We start from the raw sequence: 15,695 nt of genomic DNA on the forward strand, positions 1-15,695 counted from the left end.
CTGTCGGGGGCTCCCTGATGTGGTTGCTGACTTGCACAGACTATCTCAGACTGTATAATAAACTATTGCAGCTCATGTTAAAAAATAAAATACGTTTATTATAAGGCTATATGTGGGACTATGTCAGGCATTAAAATGTAGTGACACACAGATCGGGAAAATCTGATCTACTTTTAGCCGTTGAAGCTGGGAACTTACCACTGCGACCAATGACGGGAGGGAATGAGCAGACTAACATTTGAAAGGCTTAAACATTAAAGTGGTGTGTATGTGGGTTGAGGATGTAGCACAGACAGTTTAACATTTATTAACTGGTTAAAACACGAGCATATTTATTTATGCTATTTACAGTACTATAGATGAATAAGATAAATATGTTACCAGGTTGTAGAATGCCAACTTTATTTGTTGAACGTAAACATATATAAAATACATTGGTGAAAGGCATAATATTTGGATATATTCTTATGCATACAGACAGGTGCATGTCAACAGATACAGATATGCTTTGGTGGAGGTCGAAACAAGAAGCTGATGGTGACAGAGAGGCGATATTATGTTGCCAAATCCTTTTTCCTCCCACTACTTAGGTCACATGGTGTTCATTTGTTATACTCCCGGAACACTGTTGTTTGTCGGCGTCGTGCAAGATTCGCTGGTGCATGGAACGTTTTCTTAAATTTTATTTTTTTATCCGATTCCCTAACTTACACTGAATGGATACTACGTGAACTAAGTTTTTTTTTTTTTTTTTTTTTTAAACTTATGTGCATTAGCCTAATTGCAAGTAAACGAGAAGACAGTTGTTTCATTTTTCTCAGTAAAAGTACTCCAAAATAATTTCCGAAGTGATTTGAGCTAAAAGTAAGTGCAGCACACCTTTGGATTCAGACGATTAAAACATTATCATATTTTAAAAATTAGTGATGAAGAGATATTAATTGTATAATTAAAACCAAGAGAAACAAATATTCCGTATTTTGTATCAATGATCAATTGTTCAGCATAAAACTCACAGTAGAAAGAGGCCATGGAGAATGAATATGTATGCTTAAAGTATTGCAAGTTAAATAAAAAATTTTATGCATGAAGTTGTATTGTTGTATTTAAAGTTAAATAAAAAACCTCAATAAAAAAGGCATTGTTGTGAAACCAGTGGTGAGTTTGGAAATGAACTGAGGATGTGAAGAGGGTGTGAGAGAATGGCTGTCACACAGGAATGGCGAATATAAATTCATAATGGTGTATCAAGATCGTTTAATGGAGTTCGTCAACCTACGGCCTTTGAAAACTAAGACAGCTGAAGAAGTAGCGTAATACCTGCTTCATATACACTGAAGCGCCAGAGAAACTGGTATAGGCATGCGTCTTCAAATACAGAGACGTATAAACAGACAGAATACGACACTATTGTCGGCAATGCCTCTATAGACAAGTGTCTGGTGCAGTTGTTAGATCAGTTACTGCTGCTACAATGACAAGTTATCAAGATTCAAGTGAGTTTGAACGTGATGTTATATTCGCACAGGCAATGTGATACAGCATCTCCAAGGTAGCGATGAAGTGGGGATTTTCCCATACGACCATTTCACGAGTGTACCTTGAATATGAGGAATCCGGTAAAACATCAAATCTCTGACATCGCTACGGTCGGAACAAGATCCTGCGAAAACAGGATCAATGACGACTGAAGAGAATCGTTCAACATGGCAGAAGTGCAACTGTTCTGCTGGCCATCAAACTCCCCAGACATGAACATTATTGAGCATATCTGGGATGCCTTGCAACGTGCTGTTTATACTCTTACAGATGTATGACAGTCCTGTAGGATTCATGGTGTCAGTTCCCTCCAGGACTACTTAAGACATTAGTCGAGTCCATCCCATATCATGTTGTGGCATTTCTGCATACAATATTAGGCAGGTGTACCAGTTTCTTTGATTCTTCCATGTATCCCTATTGGTATCTACTTGATACTGACTTGCAAAGTCAAAGATAATTTTATTTATTTTCAGTTTTATTCCCAGTTTTCATTATAAGTGACCAGTAACATTAGAACATTTACTAAATTTCTTTCTTTTTTCCATGGTTACTTTCCTGTCTCACTCTTGATTGTGTTAACTGTTATAACCTTTAATTCACTAATAATTTGCGTGGATATACAAGCATAGAAACAATAGTGAGTTTCATACTACCAACTCCGTATCTCTCACTCAACTGCCGTGCCGTGACATGCGGCCAGCGCCGTTCATAGCTAGGTGGCGCTCCCGCGCTCAGCTGAGCTGCGGAGCGCCTCTATCGCTGTGTTCGCGTACTGACGTAGCGGCACTTTTAAATCTCGTGGTACTGTCACAACATTAACCATTTTCAATTTTTTTCAGGACACTACTATATTTCAGCAAGACACCAGAATGAAGAAATGAAAGCAGATATAAAATGCTTTGGGAGAGAATCTTCTTGGTGCTTGCACACCTTTTGGTTGTCGTTCTGTTGGTGTCATCACTTCCACCTCAGCCTGACTGCTACACGTCTTATGGGCAGAGAATAAAGAATGTAAGTTAAATATCAAACAAAATTAAAATAAGATAAGAAAAGCTCCTCCATTTTAGTTATAAACTAACAGGTAATTAAAAAGTTGAAATAGAATAGACATAATTTTAATTATGTGATTTTTTTAGTAATATATCATGGGAGGTGGGTGGTACATACCAAATAAATTAGTTGATTATTTCTCAACTGATGAGATGGCAGGGTAATTGTGTAGAGTGACTGTTAGTCTATTGAAATGAAAGTTAGTGTATAATTAGCAAATGGAGAGATTAAATGTGGGAAGGAGAAACAGAAAGTGCAGTCAATTGTGTCTGAAAAATTACAGGAACTGAGCAGTAGGGCAGAGGCAGAATGAGAGCAGCCAGAAAATAACTTACAAACACAAATGATTAGTCACTATTGAGCATTTTTACATGCAACTGGACTCATACAACTAAATAATTAGGTAAATGTTAATAAGTTCAAGAAACTAATAAAAAATATAAATACACTGTATAATTAGGTAAATGATTATAACAATAAACAATGGAAAGCCCAGGTTGGAATATCAACAATTATGAAAAGGACAGATTGCCACTCACTGTAAAGATGATATGTTGAGCTGCAGGCAGGCACAGTGGAAAGACTGTTACACACCAAGCTTTCGGCCAAAGCTGTCTTCAGAAAAGAAATGGCAACACCCACACACAAGGAGGTACACCTCATACACACATGACTGTTATCTCCAGCCACTCTAGCCAGCTGGGTAAACGACAGGTAGTACAAGACAGGAATAAAACAGATATACAGGATGACTTATGGTTATGTAATACAGTCTGGTTTTTCCTTTTCTTTTTTAGTTCATTCCTATAAGAAACATGGGTCATTTTTCACACACTCCTGGAACTGTAGAGCCAAGTAAAATCCTCTACTTTTCATCTGTTTTACAATGACAGTTTTAAATTTGCTATTACTATGTAGGCTTTTACAAGTAATTCTTTGAAGTAGACAAGACCAAGATATTTGTAGCTGTTATGTGGTTTTGCCAGCCTAGCATAAAGTTTGTTAATTGTATGTCCACTTCTTGATTTATTGTCATGTCTGATCTCCTTAGGTTATACAGTTTTCTTTTTACTGTCATTATAGTATGTTGTCTGAAATAAGGGTTATGTTATTCAAGTAGGCCAGATTCTGCAAACCATTTGATGCTTTCTTTCACATATTAAACACTAATTTTGGACCTACAAAATTATTCTTTAGTAGTAGTAGTTCATAATTCAGGTGGGTGTAGAAGAATGTCAAATATGCATATAATAGGAGTTTTATACTGACACTGCTCCTCAGTTTGTGCAGTACATAAGTATACATAGTAGTCTTCCACACAATTTACCTGTGTGGGGTATCTCAGTTAGTTTTCTGACTTCGTGAAGTCCTAAAAATTTATATTATAATGAATGAGAGCATTCAGTTTGAATATAGTGTCTTCAATTTTACTGCCTTATTCTGTTGTACATTTTCCTACAATATAAAGAGATACTTTGGTATGATGTGAAAATAGTTAGCAGTATTTTAAAATCCAGGAAGATCCTGCTGTGCTTGACGGAATGAGAACAAGGCGTTTGTTTATGCAACAAGGTAGGGGACTGTAAAGCCACAAGAAGAAAAATGAGTTGATGAGTTCCAAGTGGAAATAAATTTTAAAGAGAGATGAAAAATAGCCAATTGAAGGAAAACAAAGGAAACTGAAAATAGAGTGAAACACCACAAAAATAGATACTTTTTGAGGGAGGAGAAGAAAGAAGTGAAAGGAAATTTAGCCTAATAGTAATCTAAGCTGTGTTTGAAAGACAAATGTAGCTTGCAAATTTAGGTTTGTATTTATATTAAGTGTATGATCACATATTGTATGTATGACTAACATAAAAAAGATTCTCAGGAGGTTTTAGTACTGCTTAATATTTGCAACCAGCAAGAGACATGCTTTGTCTTAGATATGTGGGAATGACATCAATTTGTGGTGCCCAGTTTGTTAACAACCATGCCCACAAATCTACATCTACAGAAAGTAAAATGTTTTCTAATTTTACAAAAAATATGGAAGTTTACATAAATTAATGGATGACTTTATAAGGCAATTTTCCTTGCTGAATATAAATACATGATATTAGTACCCTTTCCAAGAAGGAAATTTGCTGTTTTGGCAATGATCTTGCAGGCTTCCAATTCAGTTCCCATCCGTAATATTGCCATGAGCCGTGGTGCATGCATTGTGGCTTTGCCGTGCTGTGGGTTGCCAGCTCAAACTTGAAAACCAATGATTATTAGTTATTTAGGATTTATCATTTCTGAAATGTTCTGGAAATATCTTGTGTTTGTATATTCTGGAATATTTAATGTTTGTATAAACACTAGTATTCTGAATATTTGATCTTTGTGTGGATAGCTGAACTCTCCATGCAGGAGTTTGGTCTGTTCTGGCTCTACGTTGATGTTTGTAATAAACCTGCTTTTAGTGCTTGGAGTTACATTTTGGATTTGGACTTAAGTGTGGTTACAAAGTGTCATTGTTTAATAGAGGTGCCAGGTACTTCAAAACATCTACATCGCTGTTACTCACATCACTGTTACTCCAATCAGGCAACATAAAAACCATCACCTACGTGAACAGGAACTGGAGTACCAGCTTACATCATCCCATGGTCCGTATATTCAGGAGATCAGTGGATTCCAAGCCAGAAGTGAGTCAGCTGCACAACAGAAATCCATCAGCTTTCTCTGGAGATGCTGGCCAGGGCTTGAGGAAATAGCGGAAGGGATTCAACTGAGTTTCCAAATTCAAAAAGTGGGATGGCGTGATGTGTATGGCAAATGTCTACTTTCACTTTGTTGGCATAGCTCAGCAATGGTTCAAGAACAATGAAGAAAAAAGCTGGTATAAATTCCAGGCTAAGCCGAAGACAATGTTTGCTGACATTCAGCAGCAACTCTGCTTAGTGGAAGAACAATTGAAGAACAGAGCCCATTGACATAGGGAAACAACACAGTCCTACATAATGTTTTGCTCCTATGCCACATTGTGAATACAAATATGATTAGCTGAAAAATCACACACTTGATAAGAGGAGTTGCAGAAGACATATACCAAGCTCTTCTGAGGAAATGCAACAGAAATGAATTGGACAAAAGAAATATGAACAACTCGTAAAAGTCCTATGGCAGTTGTGGAAGACCATCTCATATGCCACACAGTGAGAGAAGAGGTACAACATTATCTCTATCTGACAATGAGGAATGGATACAGCACATTGGAGAGTGATCTTGTCCAGGGTATGGTGATCAGACAACAACCCAGTACCCAACCAATGTGGTTACAACTGACTCTGATTCCACATATAATGCCCTGTAGAAGAACAGCCATTTGGAGGAAAGAGGACAGCTTGCTAGTGTGTTCCCACTATGGACACTCTAGACATGTTGTACACTAGAGCAGAGAAAGAAGGCAAATTTTCAGTGACTACTATGCCACAATAGTTCTGTTCATGCCAGGCAACTTCAGATCGTTATAGTTGACCTGTGGGGCAAAGGCCATCACCATACCCTGGACGAGATCACTCTCCAATTTGCTGTATCCATTTCTCATTGTCAGATAGAGGTACCAGCCACTCACCTAGCCACTGACTTCAGAAGAACTAAGCAAGATGACCATCTATGGAGGTGAGACCACAACAGAAGCAAATACTCCATGCATGACAGTCACAGAGACATCAGGAAATCTCACTGACATGACGATCAAATGCCAAACCTGTGCAGGCACTAATGACTCAGGTGCTTCCTTTTCCATAATTTTGAATATTTATCATCATCAGTTAATGAAGACCGTGTTACATAATATCAAAGTGATTGTACTGAAAATCACAAATGAGAAATACATCCAGCTGACAGAAACATGTACTGCAAGAATATCTTATCAGACAGAATGTAATCATAATGTTGTTCTTAGATGTGACTTCTTGCAGGCATCACAAGCAGTCATAGAATGTGTCAGATCAGAGCTCCAGATTGGTGAAGCTATTCAAATAAACACAAATAACAAAGACTGCTCTAGATTGTTATCCCACCATCATCAATGAGACAAGAAGTAGTTGAAATGCTCAGTTAAACTTTTAAGCTTTTGTTCATTACAAAAAAAATTCTCAGGCTCAGAAAAGAAATCTACATGACAGTGACAATTATAAGTATTGGAAGTGGTCAAGGACAATTTTTGATCACTAACTTTCAAAACATCCATAACTCACCACTAAAGTTCTGTATGTACAGACAGCTGCCCAGTTCAGGAAGGGTAGCGTAGTGTCACTGATGAAGAATAGATTAGTGGCACTGGTGAAGAATCATGCTCCGCTACCATTACAGACAACACAGTAGAGGAACCACTATTGAACTGTAAATAGGATCTAGCCAGGCCAAAGAACAGCATTGGTGAGTGACAGCCATTCTGTGGCAGTTTTAGGGTGAAGAAAAGACTAACTAAGGGGCCCATGGTATAATACTTTGTCAACACTGGGGATCATCCACCAACTAGCCAACTCTCATATTAAGTGTCGCCAAACGATGGATAATTCGGGAGATATTGGAGAAGATGCTGCAAGATAACACCATTGAACTTTCAGAGAGCCTATGATCCTTTCCTGTGGTACATGTGAAGAAGGTTGTCACACAGCACTTTCTGCTTTGATTACCGATGACTGAGAAAGGTCAGAAAAAAGATGCCTAATCATTGCAGCACATTGATAATGTTTTAGACTGTGTGAAAAGAGCAAAGACTTTCTCAACTATGGGCATGCAAACAGTCTATTGGCAAATCAAAGTTGACCAGGAAAAGACTGCCTTCATAACTCTTGACAGCATAGCATGCCTACCACATTCAAACATATGATGGACAACCTGTTCAATTCCTTAAATAAATTATGTGTCTTTGCTATCTGGCTAACACTGTCACTTCTTTTAAGACATTTAAAAAGCACCTATGCCACCTGACAATCATGTTAATGTGTTTAAGACTGCAGGTCTTTTCCTGCATCAGAAAATGTCTCTTCACCAACCAAGAAATAAACATCTTGTGGTGGTAGGATATGGCAATGGAGTCTGTCCTGGTCCAAAGAAAAAAAGAGCAGTCACAGATTTTCTGACTCCTTGGCACATTCATGATGTCAGAAGTTTTCTCAGAATGTGACGATACTACTGGTACTTGATAAAGGGCTTCTGCACCAGAGCATGTCCCTTGCAGGAACAACTGCAGGGAGATGGATTTTCATGGAAGAAGATAAAAGAAAGATCTTTCCTAGCATTGTATTACAAGAATGATGAGACAGAACTTCACAATGATGCTAGTGTTTGTGCAATAGATACATTGCTAGACCCAATTCAGAAAAAAAGGTGGATAGTGCTCTTCCATTCTGAGTTGAGTTATTCTGCAATTGTGAAAAGTGCCAGTTGTTTGGGCCATCAACAAGTTCTGGTCATACCATTTTGATGGACCATCGTTTTATTTGGCTGACAAGCCTGAAGGATTCACTGGGTTGATGAGAAAGATGAGCACTAAGGCTTCAGAGTGGTATACAAAAGCAGGTGCAAACACAAGAATGGTGAGAATGGAATCTCGGTCATTGCTACATTAAATGATATTGCTGCTGAACAGAGTGAAGATCCAGCACTGCTATAAACCATAGAAGCCTTGAATAAGGAGGAATTTATGAAAGGAAGATTCCAGTTAATAAACAGAACACAGTAAAAGTGGAACTATGATCCAATAGCATGGAAGTGTTTGCTCGTCATTCTGTCTCATTGTATGGCCAGCTATCGTGTAGTATTCTCATGATGCTTTGACATCCAGTCCCCAGGGATTCATGAAGACTCTAGATAGAATCAGACACATGTATCATTGGCCAAGTCTCTAATGGTCCATTAGACACCATGTGAATCACTGTAAGGACTGCCAGTGAGGGAAGCACCTACCACAGTTACCTCTGGGACATCTAGTACTAATCCTGCCTGCAGTGGTGTCATTCCACAATACCAGAATCAACCTCTTGGGGAGGTTTCTGAAGTAAAAAAGAAAGAATCTACGGACTATTGTCTGTACTGACTGTCTCACCCACTATGGTCTCACCAAAGCTGTACTGACTGCCAAAGCTCTGGAAATTGAAGTTTCCCTTGTAGAAGACTTCATTTTGAAACTTGTTGCTCCCCATGTGATGATCTTTGGTTGTGGAAAAGTTTTGCAGTTGAGACTAGTATCAGAGGTAAGTTCACATTGCAACATCACCCACAGGATGACAACTGCTTACCATACACAGACTAATCGCCTCACAGAACAATTTAATAAGATGTTGGCAGATATGCTCTCGATATACATTGCTGCTGAACAGAGAGATTGGGATACAAGCTGCCGATCATGATATTCACATACAACACAGGAAAGTAAGTATTCAGTCTCTACACCATTCTTTCTGCTCCATCATCACAAGGCCAAGACGAGAATGGATATTCTGTTCCCATTGCAATCAGGATGACTATGTGAAACAGCACATCACAAGGACTGAAGAAGCAAGGCAGTGGGCTCACAAACAGGCCTTGTACGTCCAATAGAACAACCAAAAGTACTATAATGTGAAGCGCTGGCCAGTGAGATACAGTGCAGGAGACCTGATATGAATTTATATGCCTGTGCAGAAAGCAGTATTATTGGAAAAGTTACTAAACTGCTACATTGGGCTGTATCGTATCCTTTGTTGCTTGGCAAACATCACATTTGAAGACAAGGGTCACTTTATGAAAAATGCAAAGCACAGAGATTTCCTTTCATGTTGGTCTCCACAATAAACTGAAATATGGTAAAAACAGACATTTTACTGAGTATGTTCATCATTATAAAGCTATATTTAAAAAAGTTGTGAAGGCTGTCAAACAAATGGCAAACAATAAATTCATTGTACAACATAAAAGTAAGACAAAAACAAGATGGTCCATTGTCAAATCAGAGTTAGGTGTTAAAGTTAGTAGTAATGAAACATCTAGGATTAAAGTAGATGGTAACTTCATTGTAAATCCAGCTGAAATCTCAGAGCGTTTAAATGAAAATTCTTAAATGTGGCAAAGTCAGATGTTAGAGTATCAGAGTAAAATAAATCGCTTTGCACTCCAGCAAGATAGTACATTTCGAGACCAATCATTCAAGATGTGTAGAACTTAAAATACAACATAAAAATCAACTTACGGAAAAAGTTGACACATTCAAATTCCTATGACTGAATGTAGACAAGAACAAGCTGGAATACACGTACTGACTTCCTATCAAATAAACAGTGCAGTTTTCCATTTGCAATGCAAATACTAGCAAATTCCACTGACTTGAGTACACAAAAATTCACTTGTCATAGTTATTTTGAATCTGTTATTAGGTATGGTATAACTTTCTGGGGTGTTTCAAATAGTGTATCTTGAATAATGAAACTGCAAAAGAAAATTGTCAGTTACACATGTACAGCACAGCAAACAGAGTCTTGTTGCTCATTATTTTGGAAACTACAAATCCCAACAGTTCCCTCCATATACATTTATGAAATTACAATCTTCCTACACTGCAGACAATAATTACTTGAGGATAATCATTTCAACCAGACATAAAATATTAAAAATAAAAATAATTTATGCTACCCACACACCAGCTGAAATTATATACACAGACTCCACAGTATATAGGGATGACAATGTGTAACAAGTTAATGGACAAAAACATATTTAATATGAAGACAGAAGAAAAACAAAGCTACAGCAGATTCTGTGGAAGAAATGCTACCATTCAATAGAAGAATTCATACAGGATGAAATGATAATTTGAGCAAGAGGTAACTAAGTGTTAGATTATATTTATGTATATATAAATAAATTGTATACATGTATTTATGTATGTATAAATAAATTGTCCCCCCACCCAAGAACCATGGACCTTGCCGTTGGTGGGGAGGCTTGCGTGCCTCAGCGATACAGATAGCCGTAACGTAGGTGCAACCACAATGGAGGGGTATCTGTTGAGAGGCCAGACAAACATGTGGTTCCTGAAGAGGGGCAGCAGCCTTTTCAGTAGTTGCAGGGGCAACAGTCTGGATGATTGACTGATCTCGCCTTGTAACACTAACCAAAACGGCCTTGCTGTGCTGGTACTGCGAACAGCTGAAAGGAAGGGGAAACTACAGCCGTAATTTTTCCCGAGGGCATGTAGCTTTACTGTATGGTTAAATGGTGATGGCATCCTCTTGGGTAAAATATTGCAGATGTAAAATAGTCCCCCATTCAGATATCCGGGCGGGGACTACTCAAGAGGACGTCGTTATCAGGAGAAAGAAAACTGGCGTTCTACGGATCGAAGCGTGGAATGTCAGATCCCTTAATCGAGCAGGTAGGTTAGAAAATTTAAAAAGGGAAATGGATAGTTTAAAATTAGATATAGTAGGAATTAGTTAAGTTTGGTGGCAGGAGGAACAAGACTTTTAGTCAGGCGAATACAGGGTTATAAATACAAAATCAAATAGGGGTAATGCAGGAGTCGGTTTAATAATGAATAAAAAAATAGGAGTGCAGATAAGCTACTACAAACAGCATAGTGAACGCCTTATAGTGGCCAAGATAGACACAAAACGCATGCCTACTACAGTAGTTCAAGTTTATATGCCAACTAGCTCTGCAGATGACAAAGAAATTGAAGAAATGTATGATGAAATAAAAGAAATTATTCAGATAGTGAAGTGAGATGAAAATTTAATACTCATGGGGGACTGGAATTCAATAGTAGGAAAAGGGAGAGAAGGAAACGTAGTAGGTGAATATGGATTGGGGCTAAGAAATGAAAGAGGAAGCCACCTGGTAGAATTTTGCACAGAGCACAACTTAATCATAGCTAACACTTTGTTCAAGAATCATAAAAGAAGGTTGTATACATGGAAGAAGCCTGGAGATACTGACAGGTTTCAGATAGATTATATAATGATAAAACAGATATTTAGGAACCAGGTTTTAAATTGTAAGACATTTCCAGGGGCAGATGTGGACTCTGACCACAATCTGTTGGTTATGAACTGTAGATTAAAACTGAAGAAACTGCAAAAAGGTGGGAATTTAAGGAGATGGGACCTGGATAAACAGACTAAACCAGAGATTTTACAGAGTTTCAGGGAGAGCATAAGGGAACAATTGACAACAATGGGGGAAAGAAGTACAGTAGAAGAAGAATGGGTAGCTCTGAGGGATGAAGTAGTGAAGGCAGCAGAGGATCAAGTAGGTAAAAAGATGAGGGCTAGTAGAAATCCTTGGGTAACAGAAGAAATACTGAATTTAATTGATGAAAGGAGGAAACACAAAAACGCAGTAAATGAAGCAGGCAAAAAGGAATACAAACGTCTCAAAAATGAGATCGACAGGAAGTGCAAAATGGCTAAGCAGGGATGGCTAGAGGACAAATGCAAGGATGTAGAGGCTTATCTCACTGGGAGTAAGATAGATACTGCCTACAGGAAAATTAAAGAGACCTTTGGAGAAAAGAGAACCACTTGTATGAATATCAAGAGCTCAGATGGAAACCCAGTACTAAGCAAAGAAGGGAAAGCAGAAAGGTGGAAGGAGTATATAGAGGGTCTATACAAGGGCGATGTACTTGAGGACAATATTATAGAAATGGAAGAGAATGTAGATGAAGATGAAATGGGAGATACGATACTGCGTTAAGAGTTTGACAGAGCACTGAAAGACGTGAGGCGAAACAAGGCCCCGGGAGTAGACAACATTCCATTAGAACTACTGACGACCTTGGGAGTGCCAGTCCTGACAAAACTCTACCATCTGGTGAGCAAGATGTATGAGACAGGCGAAGTACCCTCAGACTTCAAGAAGAATATAATAATTCCAATCCCAAAGGAAGCAGGTGTTGACAGATGTGAAAACTACCGAACTATCAGTTTAATAAGTCACAGCTGCAAAATACTAACGCGAATTCCTTACAGATGAATGGAAAAGCTGGTGGAAGCCGACCTAGGGGAAGATCAGTTTGGTTTCCACAGAAATATTAGAACACGTGAGGCAATACTGACCTTGCGACTTATCTTAGAAGAAAGATCAAGGAAAGGCAAACCTACGTTTCTAGCATTTGTAGACTTAGAGAAAGCTTTTGACAATGTTGACTGGAATACTCTCTTTCAAATTCTAAAGGTGGCAGGTGTAAAATACAGGGAGCGAAAGGCTATTTACAATTTGTACAGAAACCATATGTCAGTTATAAGAGTCGAGGAGCATAAAAGGGAAGCAGTGGTTGGGAAGGGAATGAGACAGGGTTGTAGCCTCTCCCCAATGTTATTAAATCTGTATATTGAGCAAGCAGTGAAGGAAACAAAAGAAAAATTTGGAATACGTATTAAAATCCACGGAGAAGAAATAAAAACTTTGAGGTTCGCCGATGACATTGTAATCCTGTCAGAGACAGCAAAGGACTTAGAACAGCAGTTGAACGGAATGGATAGTGTCTTGAAAGGAGGATATAAGATGAACATCAACAAAAGCAAAACGAGGATAATGGAATGTAGTCAAATAAAATCGGGTGATGCTGAGGGAAATAGATTAGGAAATGAGACACTTAAAGTAGTAAAGGAGTTTTCTATTTGGGGAGCAAAAGAACTAATGATGGCCAAGTAGAAAGGATATAAAATGTAGATTGTCAATGGCAAGGAAAGCGTTTCAGAAGAAGAGAAATTTGTTAACATCTAGTATAGATTTAAGTGTGAGGAAGTTGTTTCTGAAAGTATTTGTATGGAGTGTAGCCACGTGTGGAAGTGAAACATGGACGATAAATAGTTTAGACAAGAAGAGAATAGAAGCTTTCGAAATGTGGTGCTACAGAAGAATGCTGAAGATTAGCTGGGTAGATCATACAACTAAGGAGGAGGTATTGAATAGGATTGCGGAGAAGAGAAGTTTGTGGCACAACTTGACTAGAAGGAGGGATCGGTTGGTAGGACATGATCTGAGGCATCAAGGATCATCAATTTAGTATTGGAGGGCAGCATGGAGGGTAAAAATCATAGAGGGAGACCAAGAGATGAATACACTAAACAGATACAGAAGGATGTAGGTTGCAGTAGGTACTGGGAGATGAAGAAGCTTGCACAGGATAGAGTAGCATGGAGAGCTGCATGAAACCAGTCTCAGGACTGAAGACCACAACAACAACAAATAAATTTTATTATTATTATGCTGTTTGTTAACATCAGCTGTTCTGTGTTCAAGGTGAAATTTTACTGTAATTTTGATGAGTCTTCTGTACTGGAATCAAAATATTTAGATTATGTATATTATGAGACAAATAAACCACAATTCACAATTCATAAATAGCACAATGGAAAAATGATTATCTCTGTGCTTCCATACAAGCGCTAAATTCTCTTGTCTTAGTGATCCTTATACAAAAAGTATCTTGGTGGCAATAGAATAGGTCTGCAGTCAGCTTCAAATGCTGGTTCTCTAAAGTTTTCACAAAACCTTGTCATCTCTCCAGAGATTCCTATTTAAGGTCACAAAGCATTTCCATAATGTTCATGTGTTGATTGATTCTACCAATAATAAATGTGGCATTCCACTTCTGAATTGCTTCAATGTTTTATTGTAATATGACCTGACTGTTACTCAAGAATAGGCCACACTAGTGTTCTATATGTGATCTCCTTTACTACTGAACCACACATTCCCAAAATTCTCCCAACAAACCAAAGTGAACCATTCATCTCTCCTACTACCATCCTTATGTGCTCATTCCAACCTCTCCACCACATCATTTATGTATGCAGAGAATAAGAGTGGTCCTACCACACTTCCTGGAGCACTACTGATGATACCCTTGTCTCTGATGAACATTCGCTATCAAGGACAATGTACTGGGTACTATTACTTAAGAAGTCTTCAAGTCAATACCATATCTGGGAATCTATTCCATATGCTCATACCTTCTCTAACAGTCTTCATTGGAGCAACTTGTCAAAAGTTTTTTGGAAATCTAGGAATATGGAATCTAACTGTTGCACTTCGTCCATATTTACAGGTTATCATGAGAGGAAAGAGCACACTTAGTTTTGCATGAATGATACTTTCTAAATTCGCGCTCATTTGTTGACAAGCTTTTCCATCTCAAGGAAATTTATTATATTCAAACTGAGAACATGTTCAAGAATTTTGCAGACAACTGATGTTAAGATTATTGGCCTGTAATTTTTTGGTTTATCATCCATGTTTCACTTCTGTACAAGGCTAAACTCAAGACAGTTTTTATATGTGGAACATACTGAACCACACTACCAGTCATAGCATGTGTTGAGGGTGTGATCTTAATTCTTAGCTGAAGGAACTTAACAAAATTAATAAACGATTTCAGTTTATCTGCCTGTTGCAGAATCCAGGCGAATCACTTTATTTGGGGTAATGTTCACTGGATCCTATTACTAAAACTTGCACTTTTTTCCCATAATAATCTTGGGTGCTTTTGTTATCCTCAAAAACATTTTCCATTCATCTAATTTTCTTTTGCTTTCTGCTAAAGTAACTTTTCATTTTGTAAAATACAAATTGCTTCTTTAATTGTGCCAAATTGATTGCATTTTCTTTTCTTGTTTAATTCATTTGAGTGTGTGTGTGTGTGTTTGTGTGTGTGTGTGTGTGTGTAAACATATTTTAAATTAAGTTTAGTATAACAGCAACAATTATGTCAAAATTATAAACTATAGCTTACAGCATCATGTGTAATATGTATGTGAAGCATCCAGATTAACCCATTAGAGAATGGATCAATTAATTTGGACAACATACAAATAAAACTGTTTATATATGTTATTCACTGTTAGTATTCTCATGTAGTAGGTAGGTAATCATCATTTTTTTGAATGCACCTACATAAATTTGATGATAAATATTTTGTGAAAGTTTTACTAGTTCTAATAATGGTTTCTCTCTCTATTTCAGGAGATAACACATTCCTGTTCATTAAGAAAATCAGAAAATGTAGTTCGTGAGTACTTCATTTGATATTATTCATATAAATAAAAAACAGATGTTACATATATTCACTACTTTGCAAA

The 15,695-nt window shown here is 37.7% G+C and overlaps 1 protein-coding gene across 3 annotated transcripts in view; it reads left to right on the forward strand.

Moving 5' to 3' along the window:
• Nucleotides 1–15,695, forward strand: part of LOC126416653 (uncharacterized) — a 132,910-nt gene that overhangs the window by 45,246 nt on the left and 71,969 nt on the right. For all 3 annotated transcript variants that reach the window (XM_050084451.1, XM_050084449.1, XM_050084450.1), the window contains exons 2-3: nucleotides 2,382–2,553; nucleotides 15,580–15,625. In XM_050084451.1, coding sequence (XP_049940408.1) covers nucleotides 2,437–2,553; nucleotides 15,580–15,625 — 163 coding nt within the window. In that variant the 5' untranslated portion in view covers nucleotides 2,382–2,436. The remainder of the gene's footprint in view (nucleotides 1–2,381; nucleotides 2,554–15,579; nucleotides 15,626–15,695) is intronic.

The sequence above is a fragment of the Schistocerca serialis genome, chromosome 8 (assembly GCF_023864345.2).
Source record: "Schistocerca serialis cubense isolate TAMUIC-IGC-003099 chromosome 8, iqSchSeri2.2, whole genome shotgun sequence".
NCBI lineage: Eukaryota > Metazoa > Arthropoda > Insecta > Orthoptera > Acrididae > Schistocerca > Schistocerca serialis.